At 34.0% G+C, this 16,635-nt stretch overlaps 1 protein-coding gene across 3 annotated transcripts in view; it reads left to right on the top strand.

Annotated features, from left to right (window-relative positions):
• SEPTIN10 (septin 10) overlaps nt 1–16,375 on the top strand; it is an 88,455-nt gene extending 72,080 nt beyond the window's left edge. Inside the window, exons 10-11 of one of the 3 annotated variants that reach the window (XM_058278326.2) lie at nt 13,377–13,564; nt 15,359–16,375. In XM_058278326.2, the coding sequence (XP_058134309.1) occupies nt 13,377–13,564; nt 15,359–15,374 (204 nt within the window). In that variant the 3' untranslated portion in view covers nt 15,375–16,375. Of the gene's footprint in view, nt 1–13,376; nt 13,569–14,127; nt 14,143–15,358 lie in introns of those variants that run through there. The other 2 variants (XM_058278327.2, XM_058278328.2) reach the window with 2 other exon arrangements.
• The last annotated feature ends 260 nt before the right edge of the window (nt 16,376–16,635 follow it).

Raw genomic sequence — 16,635 nt, 5'->3', positions numbered from 1 at the left:
TGTCAAATGGCAATGCACATGGTGATGTCCTTTCCTCGCTTCCAGATTCCTTTGACTTCTAGCTTTTGGCTACTCCCATGGCTTCTCTCAGTTTCACAGTCGCTCTGCTTATAAAGTACTCCAGTAATCTGGGTTAAAACCCACTCTGAATTCACTTAGGTCATACCACAACTGAAGTAACAGTTGCATTGAATTCAGAGGTCTTATTTATACTGGGCCCACCTCTTCCATCAGAATGTGGACCAAGACCGAGTGCAATCCACTATGGTTAGCTTTAAATTATGTGCACTTATATAATAGTATGTGAACATTAGATAACTAGATAGGAAGAAGCAGAGAACAAACAATATCTGGAAATACTATTTAAATATTATCCTTTCCACATCTCTATTAACATCATTCTCGATGAGCTAATAAGGCATGTTATATAAGAAAGAAATTTCCCACCTCCTTCCCTACTACAAGAAAAAATAGTTTATATAATCTCCTCAAAAAAGAACATAACCATTTTTGAAATATATTTTTGTGATTTTATATGAAAGTATTTCTTTGTATGATTTTATTCATTTAATATTTGTGCCTCTTCTACTTCCAAAAAGTAGACAATTTGCAGTAAAAATGCAGATCCATTTTAACCATGAAAACAAGAAGAGAACAAACAAGAAGGAGTGAGTTGCACAAAAGTGCAACTAAAAGCCTTGGCTCAGGGAAACTTCTTAAATGAACACACAGTCCTAGTTCTGACTTTCAGGCAATCAAGGCAAAAGAGGGACCACAGTGAGATACAGAGCTCAGACTAAAGCTCTAACTAGTTAAACAAGTGAAATGTTTTTCCTGGTATTCATTTCTAACTTCTAAAAATGGATTTCTTTAAAGGATCATTGAACAACAGAATGTAGCTTCAAAAGACTAGTGTTTACAAAAGATATGGCAGTGTCCTAAATCAGTTACATAACCTTAAAAGCATTGATGACTAGTTAAACACAGCACAACTAGTTATCCCATTGCTTTTTAATTTTTTGAGTATTTGAAAATATATTTGAATTAAATACCTGTTGTATTGAACAATGGGATCATGACTGAATGGTAATATGCTTCATGTAAATGAAATAGATTGTTGCTATCAAAGTTGTGAACTCCACATAGTATGAATTATAGTCCCATTTTTCACACACACACATAAACACACAAACACTCTTTCAAAGGTTTTTCCTTTATAGCTTTCCTGGAATTTGTAGTCAACCTCATGAATGAAATATGTGGTACTCTATACTCTTTCAAGATATTTAAGTATGCATAGGTCACCCTCCATTTAAGTAATCAGAGATCTATCTCTATTTGCATAATATACATTTCTCCCTGTATCCTCCCCTTCCAAGCCTGAACTGTGTCTTTTAATCACTGATTTGAATAATAACTTGATGAGGTCCCATCTTGAAGCACATGCACAAACACATTTATTATATCTTTTTAAAATCAGGAACCATTTAAATAAGCAAATACTAAGGAAATCATGCTTCTCGAAAAAGACAAGCTAGAATTTTAGAATCTTGTTAGAAGGACCTTAATTGGCAGGTGAAAAATAGTGGAATAGGAAGTTTTACAAATCGCTTTCCTCCACTAGAAAAACAGAAGAGCTGGGAAAAGAGACAGGTTGTAACCGTGGAACCAAAATGGACATTTAGAATAATTACTAGAGTGCCAGAAGAAGTGAGAGGCTGCCAAGAGTTCAGCTTTTGTGAGTGAAAGCATGAACCAGTGACCAGTTCCATTGTTTAACCCCATGGTAATGGAAATGGCCACAGTTGCCTAGAGTAGCTGGCTGGAGCCAGGGCTGCCAGAGGAAACCCTGTCCTCTAAAAGTTGGGGTTGGAGTTGAGGTCAGTCTTGGGGATCCTTGGGTGGAGGCTGGCCTCAGTTTCAGTGCTTTGGGCAGCAATGCTTCTGGCCTCCCACCAGCATCCACCTATATATTAAGAACTAGTTTTTTTAAAAAAACTTTCCTTCTTTGTATAGGCATTTCCTGGCAGCAGATTCCTGAGGGTATGGCATAGACTCTGGCCTTGGTTTGAGCCCTCTCTGCATCAGTGGTGTCTGGCCTGAAACCAGCATCAATCAAGACTTAAAAGACCCATTACACTTATTCATTGGTTAGATTCTATTTCTTTCTTGTGTTGTTCACTCTGCTAGATCCCTGGGAGCCCAGTGCAGATGCTAGCCTCAGCTTTTCTCAGAAGCAGAGTCTACTGGCTTCACACCAGCAGCGAACCATTGTACCTTTCTCTTTTCCTCCTCTTCCTCCTCCCCTCCTCCTTTTGGTTCTTTTTTTTTTTTTTTTTCTGTTTTGTTTTTTCTTTCTGTGTTTTATAATTTTGCATCTGGTAGATCTCTGAAGGATGAACAGAGACAAGTGGTCAGCCTCAAAACCAGCAGCTTTGACCTTCTGACTGGTATATAACAAGAGACTTGGAGAGGCAGTATAGTTCATTATTTTTTTCTTGATTCCCCCCATGGGTATTTTGTCTATTTGGATCCTTTACTTTTCTTTTCCTTTCTCTTTCCTTCCTGCTTTTTTCTTCCTTTTTAGTCTGATTGAAGAGTGGGAGAACTAGATTTCCAGAGTGACTATAACATAATATTCAGAATGTCCAGTTCTCAACAGAAAATTATAAAACATAAAGGAGACAGGGAGCTATGGCCCAGTCACAGGAAAAAAAAAGTATTCAATAGGAAATATTCTGGAGGAAGTGCAGTCTCTGGGAATTATTGATCAAAGATCCTAGGACAGTTCTCATAAATAGGATTATTGAACTAAAGGAAAACATGGGCAAAGAACTAAAGGAAATCAGGAAAACAAAATATTACCAAAATGAGAATTTCAATAATGAGGTAGAATCTAGGAAGAAATTCAGGAACTGAAATGAAAAATTCAGTAGAAGGTTCAAGAGCAGATTGGAGAAAGTAGAAGAAAGGATCAGCGAACGCAAAGACAAAACAATTGAAATTATCAAGGTTGAGGGACAGAAAAAAGAATGAAAAAAAATGAACAGAGCCTGAGGAACCTGTGGGCCACCATCAAGTGTACCAATATATGTATCATAGGACTCCCAGAAGATAGTCTGTAGCGCCAGAAAAATATTTGAAGAAATGATGACAGAAAACTTGCAAAATCTGATGAAAGATTTAAATATGCAAATGCAAAATGCTCAGTGAACCCAAGCAGGATGAACACAAACAGATCTATACCAAGATACATTATGAAAAAACTGTCCATTGCAAAAAACAAAGAATCTTAAAAACAGTAAAAGAGAAGTGATGAGTCCTATATAAAGGATCCTTAATAAGATTAACATCTAGTTTCTCAGTAGCAACCATGAAGACCAGAAGGCAGTAGGAGGACATATTTAAAGTGCTGAAAGAAAAAAACTATTACTTGGGAAGAGTTGACCTTCAAAATGAGGGAGAGATTGAGATATTTTTGGATAAATAAAGACTGAGGGAATTCATTACTACTAGACCTGCCTTACAGGAAGTGCTGAAGGCAGTCCTCCATGTTGAAAGGAAAGAACACTAGATAGTATATTGATGTTGGCTGAAAAAATATAGATCTATGCCATAAATAATAATATGGGTAAATATATATGCCAGTATTTCATTTTTCACTTGTCATGCTGCCATTTACTTGTAAACTTGAAAAATTAAATATATTAAAAAAAAAACAGTAAATCGTTGTTACTGGGCACACAGTGTGTAAAGATGTAATTTGTGACAAGAACAACATAAAAGGGAGGAACAGAGGAATATAGATACTGATATATAGGTTACTGAAATCATGTTGGAATTAATGCAAACTAAATTGTAGTAGATTTGGTATACTATGGTAACCATAAAGAAAATATCTAAAAAGGTATACCAAAGGAAAGGACAAGTGATTCAAAATGGCTTATTATAAAATATCGTCTAAACAAAAGGAATATAGTATTGGAGGAATGGAGGGACAAAAAAGGTATAAGATGTACAAAAAAAACTGAGCAAAATGGCAGGAGTAAATCTTGCCTTATCGGTATTTCCCTAAATGTAAATAGATTAAATTCTCCAAAGATTGGCAAAATAGGTAAGAAACATGATCCAATTATATGCAGTTTATAGGAGACACATTATAGAGCTGCAGAGGCAAAGAAGTTAAAAAATGAAATGATGGAAATAATATTTCATGCAAATAGTAATCAAGAGAGTGGGGATAGCTATATTAATATCAAACAAAATAGACTTTAAGCCAAAAACTTTTATAAGAGACAAAGAAGGACATTATATATTAATTGGTTGATTTAACAATAAGATTTAACAGTTATAAACATATGTGTACCTAAGAGCAGAGTGCCAAAATATATGAAGCAAAATTGACAGAATTGGAGGAGGAAGTAGTTCTAAAATAATAGTTTGAAATTTTAACACACCACTTTCATCCCTGGATAGAATATCTAGGCAGAAAATAAATAAGGAAATAGAAGACTTGAACAATGCTATAAACCAACATATATATATATATATATATATATATATATATATATATATATATATATATATGTAAAACACTTCACCCAACAATGGTGGAATACACATTTTTTTGTAGTGTACAAGGATCATTCTCTAGGATAGGCAATATGTTAGAACATGAGAAGTCTAAACAAATTTTAAAATATTGAAATCATAAAAGGTAACTCCTCTGCACATAATGGAATGAAGCTACAAATCCGTAACAGAGGAAAATAGGAAAATTTACAGATATTTGGAAATAAAAAACATAATCTATGGGTTTAAGAGGAAATTAGAAGGGAAGTTAGAAAATACTTAGAGACAAGTGAAAACAAAAACAGCATACAGAATGTATGAGATGCAGTGAAGGCAGTGTTCAGAGGAAAATTTATAGCTATGAAAGTCTGTATTATATTAGAAGATCCCAAATTAATATCCTAACTTTACATCTTGAGGACCTAGGGAAAAAAAGAACAAAGTAAACTCAGCAGAAGAAAGGAAATAATTAAGATTGGAGTGGAGATAAATGAAATAGAAACTAGAAAAACAATTGTGAGAGAGTAAACAAAATTTATTTCTTTGAAAAAAATCGATAAAATTGACAGACTTTTAGCTGGACTGACAAAAAATTGTAAAGGAAAATGGTGATATCACTACTGACCTTACAGAAATAAAAAGGATTATAAGAGGGTATTATGAATAAGTGTATGCCAGTTGTACACCAACAAGCTAGATAATCCGAAAGAAATAGAAAGTTCCTAGAAATACATCAGCTATCCAGATTGACTCAAGAAGAAATGGGAAAAAAAAAAACACAAAAAACCAGTTTAAATCTATAGCAAGTACAGAGATAGAATCATTAATAAAAAACCTCCCACTAAAGTGAAGTTCAGGACCAGATGGCTTCACTCGTGAATTATACCAAACATCTATAGAAGAATTAATACTAGTCCTCAAACTCTTCCAAAGAATTCAAAAGAAGGGATCACTTACTAATTCATTCTGTGAGGCCAGCATTCCTATGATACCTAAGCCTGCTAAAGACATTACAAGAAAAGGAAATTACAGACTAATTTCCCTTATGAATATAGATGCATACCTACAGGTAACATCATCTCAATGGTAAAAGACTGAGAACTTTCCCCCCAAATGAGGAATGGAACAAGGATACCCGCTTTCACTACTGTAGTGCAATATTGTTCTAGAAGTTCTTGCTAGAACTATAAGGCAAGAAAAAGAAATAAAAAGTATCCAAACTGAAAAGGAAGAAGTAAAACTATCTCTATTTGTTGATGACATGGTGTTATATAGAGACAACTCCTAGGAATCCATGAGAAAACTATTAGAGTTTATAAATGAATTCATCAAAGCGGCAGGGTACAAGATCAACACAAAAAACAATTGTATTCCTATATATGAGCTCTGAACAATCTGAAGAGGAAATTAGGAAAACAATTCCATTTACAATAGCATCTAAAAGAATAAAATATCTGGGAATAAATTTAAATCAAAGATATAAAAGACTCATACTCTGAAAACTACAACTACTGAAAGAAATTAAAGAATAAATAAATACCAAGACATCCCATGTTCATGGATTGGAAGAGTTAACATTGTTAATATGTCAGTATTTCCCAAAGCAATATACAAATTCAGTACAATCCCTATTTAAAAATCCAGTAGCTTTATTTTGCAGAAGTGGATAAACCAATCCTTAAATTTACACAGAACTGCAAGGGGCCCTGAATAGCAAAAACAATCTTGAAACAGAGTCAGAGGGCTCACACTTCCCAATTTCAAATTGTATTACAAGGTGATAGTAAGCAAAAAGTATGATATTGGCATAAAAATAGTCAAATAAATCAGTGGAATATAACTGAAAGACCAGAAATATGCCCACACATATATGGTCAATTGATCTTTTTTTTCCCCCATATGAGTGGTTGTAGGTTTACAGATACATCATGTGGTAAGTACAGAGTTCCCAGATAACTCCCCCCCCACACACACATACACAGTTTTCCCTGTTATTACCATTTTGCATAGTATAGTAGCATCTTTATTACAGTTCATGAAACAATAATTGTGCAATTATCTTTAGCCCACTAGCTTACATTAGGGTTCACTCATTGTGTTGTTTAGTTCTATGGGTATGTATGTGTGGTAACTTACATACACCCACAATTTCACCCTTTTCCCTTTTCGAATATACATATTAGTGATGTTAAATACATATGCAAAGTTGTGCCTCCATCCCCCTCATCTATTGCCAAAACTTTTCCATCACTGCAAACAGAAACTCCATAGCAATTCCCCTCTTCCAGTTGGCTCCTGGTAACCTGTATTCTAGTTTCTGACTTTTGAATGTGCATATTCTGCTTCTTTTATATAAGTAAGGTCATACAGTATTTGTCCTTTTGTTTCTGGCTTATTTCTTTCCACATGATGTCTTCAGGGTGCATCCATTAAAACTTCATTTGTTTTTATGGCTGAGTAATATTCCATTTTATATATATATATGTATTCCATATTTTGTTTATCCATTTGTATGTTGATGGACACTTGGTTTGCTTCCACCCTTTGGTAATTGTTAAATAAAGCCACATGTAACATCAGTGTGCAAAATCTGTTCAATTCCTTGCTTTCATTTCTTTTGGATATATATCTAGAAGTGGAATTGCTGGGTCATATGGTAATTCCAGACTTAACTTTCTGAAGAATCTCCATACTGTTTTCTGTAGCAGCTGTACCATTTTATATCCCCACCAGTAATACATGGAGTGTTCCTCTTTCTCCACATCCTCTCCAACACTTACTATTATCTGTTTTTTGTTTTGTTTTGTTTTGTTAGTAGCCATTCTAGTGGTATGAGAGGATACCTCAGTGAAACTGTCTGGTTCTAGGCTGTTCTGTGTTAGGAATTTTTTGATTACTGATTCAGTCTCTACTTATTACTGGTTTGTATTTCTTCTAGAGTCGGTGTAGGCTGGGAGTTTCTGGGAGTTTGTCCAGTCATCTCAGTTGTCTAATTTGTTAGCATACAAATTAGTATCCTTATATAATCCTTATTATTATTGTGGGTTGGTAATAATGTCCCCCTTTTCATTTCTGATTGTAATTATTTGCATCCTTTCTCCTTTGTCTTTGTCAGTCTAGCTAAGGGGTTATTTATTTATTTATTTTATTTTATTGATCTTCTCCAGGTACCAACGTTTTGTTTTGTTGATTCTTTAGTGTTTTTTTTTTTAATTCTCTATTTCTGTTCCAACCTTCGTTATTTTGTTCCTTCTGATTGCTTTGGGTTTAATTGCTGTTCCTTTTCTGGTTCCTGCAGATGTGTGGTAGGTCTCTGACTTGAGCTCTTCTTTTGTTCATGTAAGCATTTAGGGCTATAAATTTCCCTCTAAGCACTGCCTTTGCCATGTTCCATGTGTTTTTATATGTTCTGTTCTCATTTTCATTCGTCTCCAGAAATTTCCTAATGTGTTTTGTGATTTCATCTTTGACACATTAGTTGTTTAAAAGTGTGTTGTTTAACTTCTGTATATTTGTGGACTTTCCATTTCTTCCTCTGTTACTAATTTCTAGCTTTTTCCTTTGTGGCCAGAGGAGATGCCTTATATAATTTTGATCTCTGTATATATATTGAAACTTGTTAAGTGTCCTAATGTGTAGTCTATCCTGGAAAATAATCCTGTGCACTTGAGACGAATGTGTACTTTGCTGTTTTCAGATCAAGAGTTCTTTATGTATCTATTAGGTCTAGTTTATTTTATAATATTGTGCAAGTTCTCCGTTTTATTAAGATCTTCTATCCAGGTGTTATATCCTTTGATAAAACTGGCATCTTGAAGTCTCTATTATGGTAGAGGTTTCTTTTTCTCCCTTCAGTTTTGTCAATGTTTGCCTCATATATTTGGTGGTACTGCAGTGGGGTGCATAAATGTTTATGATTGTTATTTCTTGTGGTTTATTAATCCTTTTATTAATATATACTGTTCTTTGTCTCTTGTAACTTTTTAGAAAACGTTTTATCTGCATGTGGATATCCAGATTTTCTGTTTTATCTGATATTAGTATAGCTGCCCCAGCTGTCTTTTGGTTACTATGTGCATGGAATTTTTTCCCACCCTTTTATTTGCAACCTGTTTATGTCTTTGGGTCTAAGGTGGAGTCTCCTATAAACAACTTATAGTTGTTTATTTTTATCCATTCTGCCAGTCTATGACCTTTTTTTTTCTTGTAGAATATATATTTTATTGAAAAAAATTTTAATAATATCTTTTTAAAAATTAAAGCTAATAGATCACAAGGAATGTTACGTTAAAAAACATTAGAAAACAAAAAATGTAAGAGGTTCCCATATAACTCACTCCCCACCCGCCACTACATCATTTTTGTAAATTGTGTTTTTTTGAAGATATATACTTCACCCAAAAAATGTTACATTAAAAAATATGAGGTTCCTGTACACCTCCCACCCCCCACCCCACTCGTCCCACACCAACAACCTCCCTCATCACTGTGGCACAGTCATTGCACTCAGTGGACACATTTTGGGGCACTGCTGCATTACACAATAATAAGAGAGTTTAGTCCATTTACGTTCATTATAATTACTGATAAGTAATTACTGTTAAGCCATTTTGTCTTTCATATTTTATATATCTTTTTTGCCTCTCCTGTTTTGCACCTTCTTTTGTATATAGTTGATCTTTTGTGATGTAACTGATTGATTTACATTTTCATTTCCCTTTCTTTATTTTAAATACTTACTTTGTGGTTACCCTAGGATTTGTATTAAACAGCCTAAGTCAATAACCTACTTGTTTGAAAAGATACCATCTTCGTTTCAGTAGCACACACAGTCTTTGCTCCCCTCTCTGTTTCCCTTCTTTATGTTGTTTTTGTCACACATTTCCTGTTTATATTTTATATGTCCATTTCAAAGAAATGTGATTACTTCTTATTCAACTTCATTCTAAATATTATACATAATAAAGAGTAGAATTATTATACTGAGGATACGGTACTGTTCGTTTTGTGTTTATCCATATAATTACCTTTAATGGAGATCGTCACTTCTTACTGCTCCAAGCTACTCTTACTTGTCTTTTCCTTTCAGTATTTCTTTTAGGGCAGGTAGGTGTTTTGGTGATGAACACTCTCAGATTTTGTTTATCTGTGAATGTCTTAAACTATCCCTCATTTCTGAAGGGCAGTTTTCCTGGATAATGAATTTTGGCTGGCAGTTTTTCTCTTTCAGTACCTTAAATATATTGTACCATTGTCTTCTTGCTCCCATCATTTCTAATAAGAAATCAGAATTTAGTTTTATTGAGGTTGAATCCCTTTTGTCTTGCTGTTTTCAGAATTCTCTCTTTATCTTTGGCATTTGATTGTTCTGCTTACAGTTCCTTGAGTCTTTCTGTTGCCTGTCCAAATCTGCTGTGTATGCCTCTAGTGTACATTTAGGCTCCAGTATTGTGTTTTCATCCCTCTGAGTTTTACTCTGTTCCTTTTTAAAATGTTCTAATTCTTTTTGTTCACACATTGTCATTCTTAATAACCTTTAGCTCAATATCCATATTTAGTTTATTTTTGTCCATATTTTCCTCTACTCCTTGAATTGATTGGGGATATTTATTTGAACTTCTTAAAGATTAGTTGTTCAAGTGACTATTTTCTCTGAAGTTTTCATTGATTGCCTTGAATGAGCCATATCTTCCTGGTTCTTTGTATGAATTTTGATCTTCGTTGATATCTTTGCCCAAGCCAGGGCTACCTTTTTATTATCCCTATCAGTCTTGGATCTACCCTTCCTTACGATTTAGTTCTTCCCTTTTCCCGTATGGCTTTTCTGCCTCTGGTAACTTCCACATTAGAATATCTCACCCCAGGGACCCAGATAGTGGACAGTGTTAAAAAATGCCCAATTTTTGTTTAGGTTCTTTAGCAGTTAGGGATGGGGTTAGGAGTGTGCGCTGCTTCCCAACAGTTCTGCTACCAGTGGCTCTTATTTCCTGGGGATGCTTTGTATATGCATGCTCGCCAGCCCTTAAGGATGTAACAGGTTGTCTTGGATTCCTGTATGGGAATGTGGTCAGTGACCATCGTAGGAGGTACCTGGGCTGGGTGATGCTGCTGTGTGACTCTTAAGCCACTCAGGATTGGCCATGGGGATGGGGTCCGGACTTGTATGCCTGAGTAGTAGATCTCCTACCTTCTTCCTTTGTGTTTTTTTCCCCCTCTGATTCAGTGTTTATATAGTCTTACTCCAGACTTTGTTGTTCTAAGCATGTGGAATCTGCCCTTTTATTAAGCTTTCTCTAAGGGAAAATTTTTCCAGGGATGTCTTTCACCAGCATCTTGATGATGTCCTCTGGCCAACTGGCTTTTGAGTGGGGAAAGAATAGTCTCTAAAACAAATGGTCCTAGAAAAGCTGGATATCCACATGCAGGTAAACGAAGTTAGACCCCTATTTTACACCTCATACAAAAACAACTCAAAATAGATCAAGGACCTAAATGTAAGAGTTAAAAGTATAAAACTCTTAGAAAATATCATAAGGGCAAGTCTTCATGACATGGGATTTGGCAGATATAACACAAAAAGTATAAGAAACAAAGAATAGATAAATTGGGTTCTATCCAATTAAAAACTGTGCATAAAAGGAAATTATCAAGAAAGTGAAGATAGCCTCCAGAATAATAGAAAATAGTTTCAAACTATATATCAGATAAAGGTTTAATATTCAGAATATATGAAGAACTCCCATAACTCCACAACAAAAAGACAAATCACCTAATTAAAGAATGGGCAGAGGACTTGAATAGGCATTTCTCCAAAGAAGATATACAAGTGCCCAATAAAGACACATGGTAAGATGCTTAGCATCATTAGCCATTAAGGGAAATGCAAATTAAAACGACCATGAGAAACTACTTCAAACCTACAAGGATGACTGGTATAGAAAGAAAGAGAGGGAGGGAGGGAGGAAAGAAAAGAAAGAAAATAAATGTTGGAGAGGATACAGAGAAACTGGAATCCAGTTTTCTCATATTTTCATTACTACTCATTCCTGGGAAGATTTTAAAAAGTAATTCCCTGGATTGAAAAAAAATAAAGAGTCCTAATTATCTTTTTCCAACCTTATTCGGCCTCTGACTGTTCTCCTATCAAGGCATTCATTGGCTCACAAGACAACCTATTCTATATTTTGAATATTTACATTTTATTAGGCTAAAGTTTAGCTTCTTCTAATTTCTTCCTTTCAGTCTCTTATTTTTAGTGAAATATTTCCTTAACTATTGCATGACATCTTTTCTAGACACCATGCTGTCCTTTTTGTATTAATGCTAGGTTGCTGCCCTGAACTGAAAATGCCAGTTTCACTGTATCTGCCAGGTCTGAAGAAAAAAAAAAGTTTTTTTTTTCTTTATGTAGATTCTAGACACTTGCTTGTGTTCTTGTCAGCCACGCCACCCAAAAGCTTCTAGATGTTTTTTAAGCAAACCACAGTTAAGCCAGGTATACTGCCATTCATTGTTGCACAATTGACTTTTTGGACTTAAATGTTTATATTTTATTTTATTGTTAATCCTTAAGATCGTTTAGAATCCTTTCTTGAGCTAGGAGTGTAGGATATCTCAGGGAGGAGTGGGTCATGGAAACTATTAATATTACTGTGCAACATGGTGTTTGAAGGGTTTCTTTCATGGCCATAATGGAGCTCAAGGGGAAGGAGTCATTAAGTGCCCATGCAAGAGTTGAAGAGCAGTGGCATCCATTTTTGTTTTTTTGCTTTTTAAAAATAATAATGGCTAATATTTTTTTAGTGCTTACTATATCAGATATCATGGTAAAAATGTTAGATTATCTCTTCCTGTCCAATTTTTTATCTGTCTTAGATGTTTTTCAGTTTTATTCCTTTCATAGCTCTGATAAATATGCCACTGTTATCCATCCCCAACTCAACTTTATTGGAATAAAATAATGTCAGATTTAGGCCTGCCTCTAAATTGACATCCAAGATGATGCTCTTTTCTTATGGTTTATTAGGATGATATTGTGCCCCAAGGAAATGAATATTTACTAAAGTTTGTCCTTAACTTAAATATTTTTCCATTTCCGCTATTTCACTTGATAAGGGGAATATCACATGGTAATGTTACAAACTTTCAAAACTCATCTTAGTGGTTACATTGAATATATTAAGCATAAATTTGTTTTTCGACTTAATTTTGGATACTTAGACAATTTTTTCCATTATGATGTAAATTCTACTACAGGGAATATTTTCATATATAAGTATTTCTCTGAACTTAGGATTTCTTTGTTTATTTTAGATTTAAGAGGTAGAATGATTAAGGAAAAAATATAGTAGATTTTTAAGGTTCTTTACTAAAATTGGCAATTGCTTTCCAAAGAGTCTATCAGTATAACTATTCAACAACTGTTTCACTACGCATACTATCTTTAAATGAATGTATTTTGTTTGAGCATGGCTTTGAGAAACTTTATTTTAAGAGGCTTTATGGGAAAAAGTAGAGAGAGAAAATAACTCAGGAGAAAAAGATCAACGGTTTTAAAAAGAATTTTTTCATGATTATGAGTTTTACATTTATTCCAAACATTTTTTCTTTTTTTGCATTGTAACTCATTTAAACGTAAAGGTACCAAGGAAATTCCATTCCTAAACTTTGCCTTTAAGCACGAACTTTTGAGTGTTAGGAAAACTGTAGTTGAGGGTTACTTTTGTTTTCCTGAGCTGGAGTACATTCCTGTGCTTGTGCTGTCACCCTGTGTCCTTAGTGAGTATTGCACCTTTGTTTCACAGCTACAGGCCAAATTTGAGCACCTTAAAAGAGTTCACCAAGAAGAGAAACTGAAGCTTGAAGAAAAGAGAAAACTTTTAGAAGAAGAAATAATTGCTTTTTCTAAAAAGAAAACTACCTGTGAAACACTCCAGAACCAGTCATTTGCTGCATCAGGTAGCACCTTAAAGAAAGACAAGGATCGTAAGAAGTAGGTAATCGCTGACCACCCCGTCTGTTGGATTCCCCACCCCATGCCTCACCGTCATCTTCCGGCCCACTGCCCTGTTTGATTCCTTCATAGCACTTCTCTGTTTACTTATGCCTTGTCTTCTGCAACTAAAATGTTAGCTCCTTGACTGAAACCTTGTCCATTGTGTTCACTGTTGTTTTCCCAGCATCTGTAACTGTCTGGCACATAGTAGGTTCTCACTGAATGTTTGCCAAAACAAGTGAGTGGATGGATGGATGGATGGATGGATGGATGGATGGATGGATGGATGGATGGAGAAAATAAAAATACATCACAGTAAAAAGGTTCAGTTAGCTGAGGAAAAAAATTTCAAAGCCCATCCTGGGGCTCTAGTACACAGCAAATGACTGTTAACCTACCATTAATTATGTCAAATTTCATATCTAAGTGGAAGCTATATACTTTGTTTGGGAATCATAGACATAAAATAGTACTTGATTAAAAACCTAATTCTTAGGCTCTTTTTTTTTTTTTTTAACAAATTCTGTTATTGATTCTGTGAGAATTTTTATTTTAATAAGGGATCCAGACTGTCGATTCGAATTCCTGTGCTTTGATGTCAGAGCTTGTGAATCCAAAGATGGACCTAAAGATGCAAAGGAAGGTAGAGGGGGCCCCAGTACAATGGGGCGGCCATGAGTAGCATTTGGATGATAATCTCAAGGCTTATAGGTTATGGGTATGTGTTAAAATCAAAGTTTCCAAAGTTTTTAGAAAATAAGATTCTTTTTTACTTTTTGATTATTTCCTTCTGTGCCTTGTGTCCCTCATTTTATTTCCCACAATGTCCTTGTCAGTTTATCTATTTGACTGTCTTTGAAATTCATGGCTTATTAGCATGCTGCCTTTGTGGGTCTTTGCCTCCGTTTACTCCAATTACCTCTGCTTTAGCAGCACTAAATCCTCCTTGTGCTCCTTACAGAGTAATGCTTTTTCTGTTTTAATTTAATCACTGCGTCTATTTCAGACTCATTATTTTCAGAATATTGTAACTCAGTGTCAAAATAGTTCAGAAAACATACTCTTGGCCCATGGTGGCTTTCCATTTTTGAAATGGGAGAAGTAAATCCAAATGGTTTTGGTGGATTTAATCAGCCTATGAATTTTATAGTTTGGGAGGGAGAAGAGGAATTCTCATGTGTGATCTTGTGAAATCTACCAGGGCATTGATCTCTGTTTTGTTTATTGATGTGTCCATCCCTAGAGCCTAGAACAGTGCCCACAGTAGCAGACAGAATGAATATGATCATATAATAAGCTATTTTTTCTTTATGTATCATTTAGTTAAAGCATTGAATTTCAAAGTACAACTGTAAATATAATTTATCAGCTCTTTGAATTATAAAACTAATTTTAATACTTTTATCTAAATCCATTGTTTTTAAAATTGAATTCCCAAATTTTATTTCATATATGAAAGCCAGTTACTTTTATCTTGTAAAAATGATTATCCTGTTCCACCCAAGAATCCATAGTATGTGCTAGTTTTTATGAAATAATGGCCAAAGCCATAGGTTTTTGAGAGGTCAGAAGGATCAATCCTCAAGAATTGGTGTGGGTTTTTTTTTTCTCTTTTCCAAAGACTCCTAGCTAGATATCCTAAAGTATATTAGGTGTATGTTTGATTTTTGTAAAATGAGTAGTATCACTTTGTGTATTTTTTTTTAAAGATACATAAATCACACAAAATGTTACATTAAAAAGTATATGGTTTTTATTGTACCAATCAAAGGGTTTTTTTTCTCTTTTCAGCTCCAATTATATGTAAAACAGAGGTTCCAGAACTGTACATCACAGAAGGTCACCACAAGCAAAAGTTATTAAAATGTTAGAGTATGCTTTGATTTTCTTTGCTGTTCTTATTTGCTATATCATTTATTAGTTCTATGTCTGGCAAGTGGCCACAGAAACTTCCATTTCTGGAAAAATACTTTTAAGTATAAGATCAAAATATATATATTAGAGTAGATGATACTACTTACATATTCACTGTTAGGAATTTTTAAATTGCTGGTTGGAAATAAATTTAGATTGTTTTACCCTATTGCCAAGTTATTGACATTTCTGTGCATTATACCAAAGAGAAAAGTGTCAGAGCCATTAAAAATACAGAAAGAACTCATTCAATTTATATCTCTCTGATTGCGTTTATATTTCAGGGTGTACTCTTTTTAAAATATCCTAAACATAAAATTTTGGGAATATGTTTTGAAGTGTATTATATACTTTAAATTGTGTAACCTCTCAATAGTTTTATAGAAATGTAAAAATTTTGATGTGATTACCTAATCAGTAAGATGATCCCAAGCTTCTGTACCAAATTATATAGCATGAAGACCTTCTATGCTTCAGTATGCCTTATTGTGGTTGATGTATTGGTGTGATGAAACAAAATATGATTAAAAGTAAAATCGTCCAGGCATATAAATCCCTTTTGCTAGTGATAGCTGCCTTTGAAATTGGGTGTATCACACTGTTTTCTTTAGGATTTATTACCTACTTGTTGCTTAAAACTCTGTCTTCCAAGGAAAAAAATAAGAAGGTAGAGCCATTTTATTAAAAGATTTTTTTAAAAAAGAAAATAGCTATGGACATCTGAATATTAATTCAGATAATTTGTATCTCAAGGAATATTTGAAATTCAAAGTGTATTAGTAATATTCTCAGAACAATTTAGTGGTTTCCAACCTTTCCTTAAGAATTTTAGATATATAATTTTTCATTTTTTGTACTTGGCTATTTCTAAATAAATCTCACTTTTACTCTTGACAGATATATCTCCATATTTACTGAAATGTTTAAAATGATCTAAGTTTTCTTTTTGTAAACTATCATTTTAACACATTTTATCAAAATCGGTTTGTTTAATTCTTCAATTTATTTTAAGATGTAGAGGTATTTTACCCGTATTTTTAGACTAAGAAAATGTTTTACTTAGCCTTCTGTCAGATTCTGAGCAGTATATTTTCTCATGAAGTTGTATAAGTTGCAAATAATATCTTGCACTTTATAACATAATTTCTTTACAA

This window comes from Dasypus novemcinctus, chromosome 17, assembly GCF_030445035.2.
Source record: "Dasypus novemcinctus isolate mDasNov1 chromosome 17, mDasNov1.1.hap2, whole genome shotgun sequence".
NCBI lineage: Eukaryota > Metazoa > Chordata > Mammalia > Cingulata > Dasypodidae > Dasypus > Dasypus novemcinctus.
This window is presented reverse-complemented; position numbering and strand designations above follow the sequence as displayed.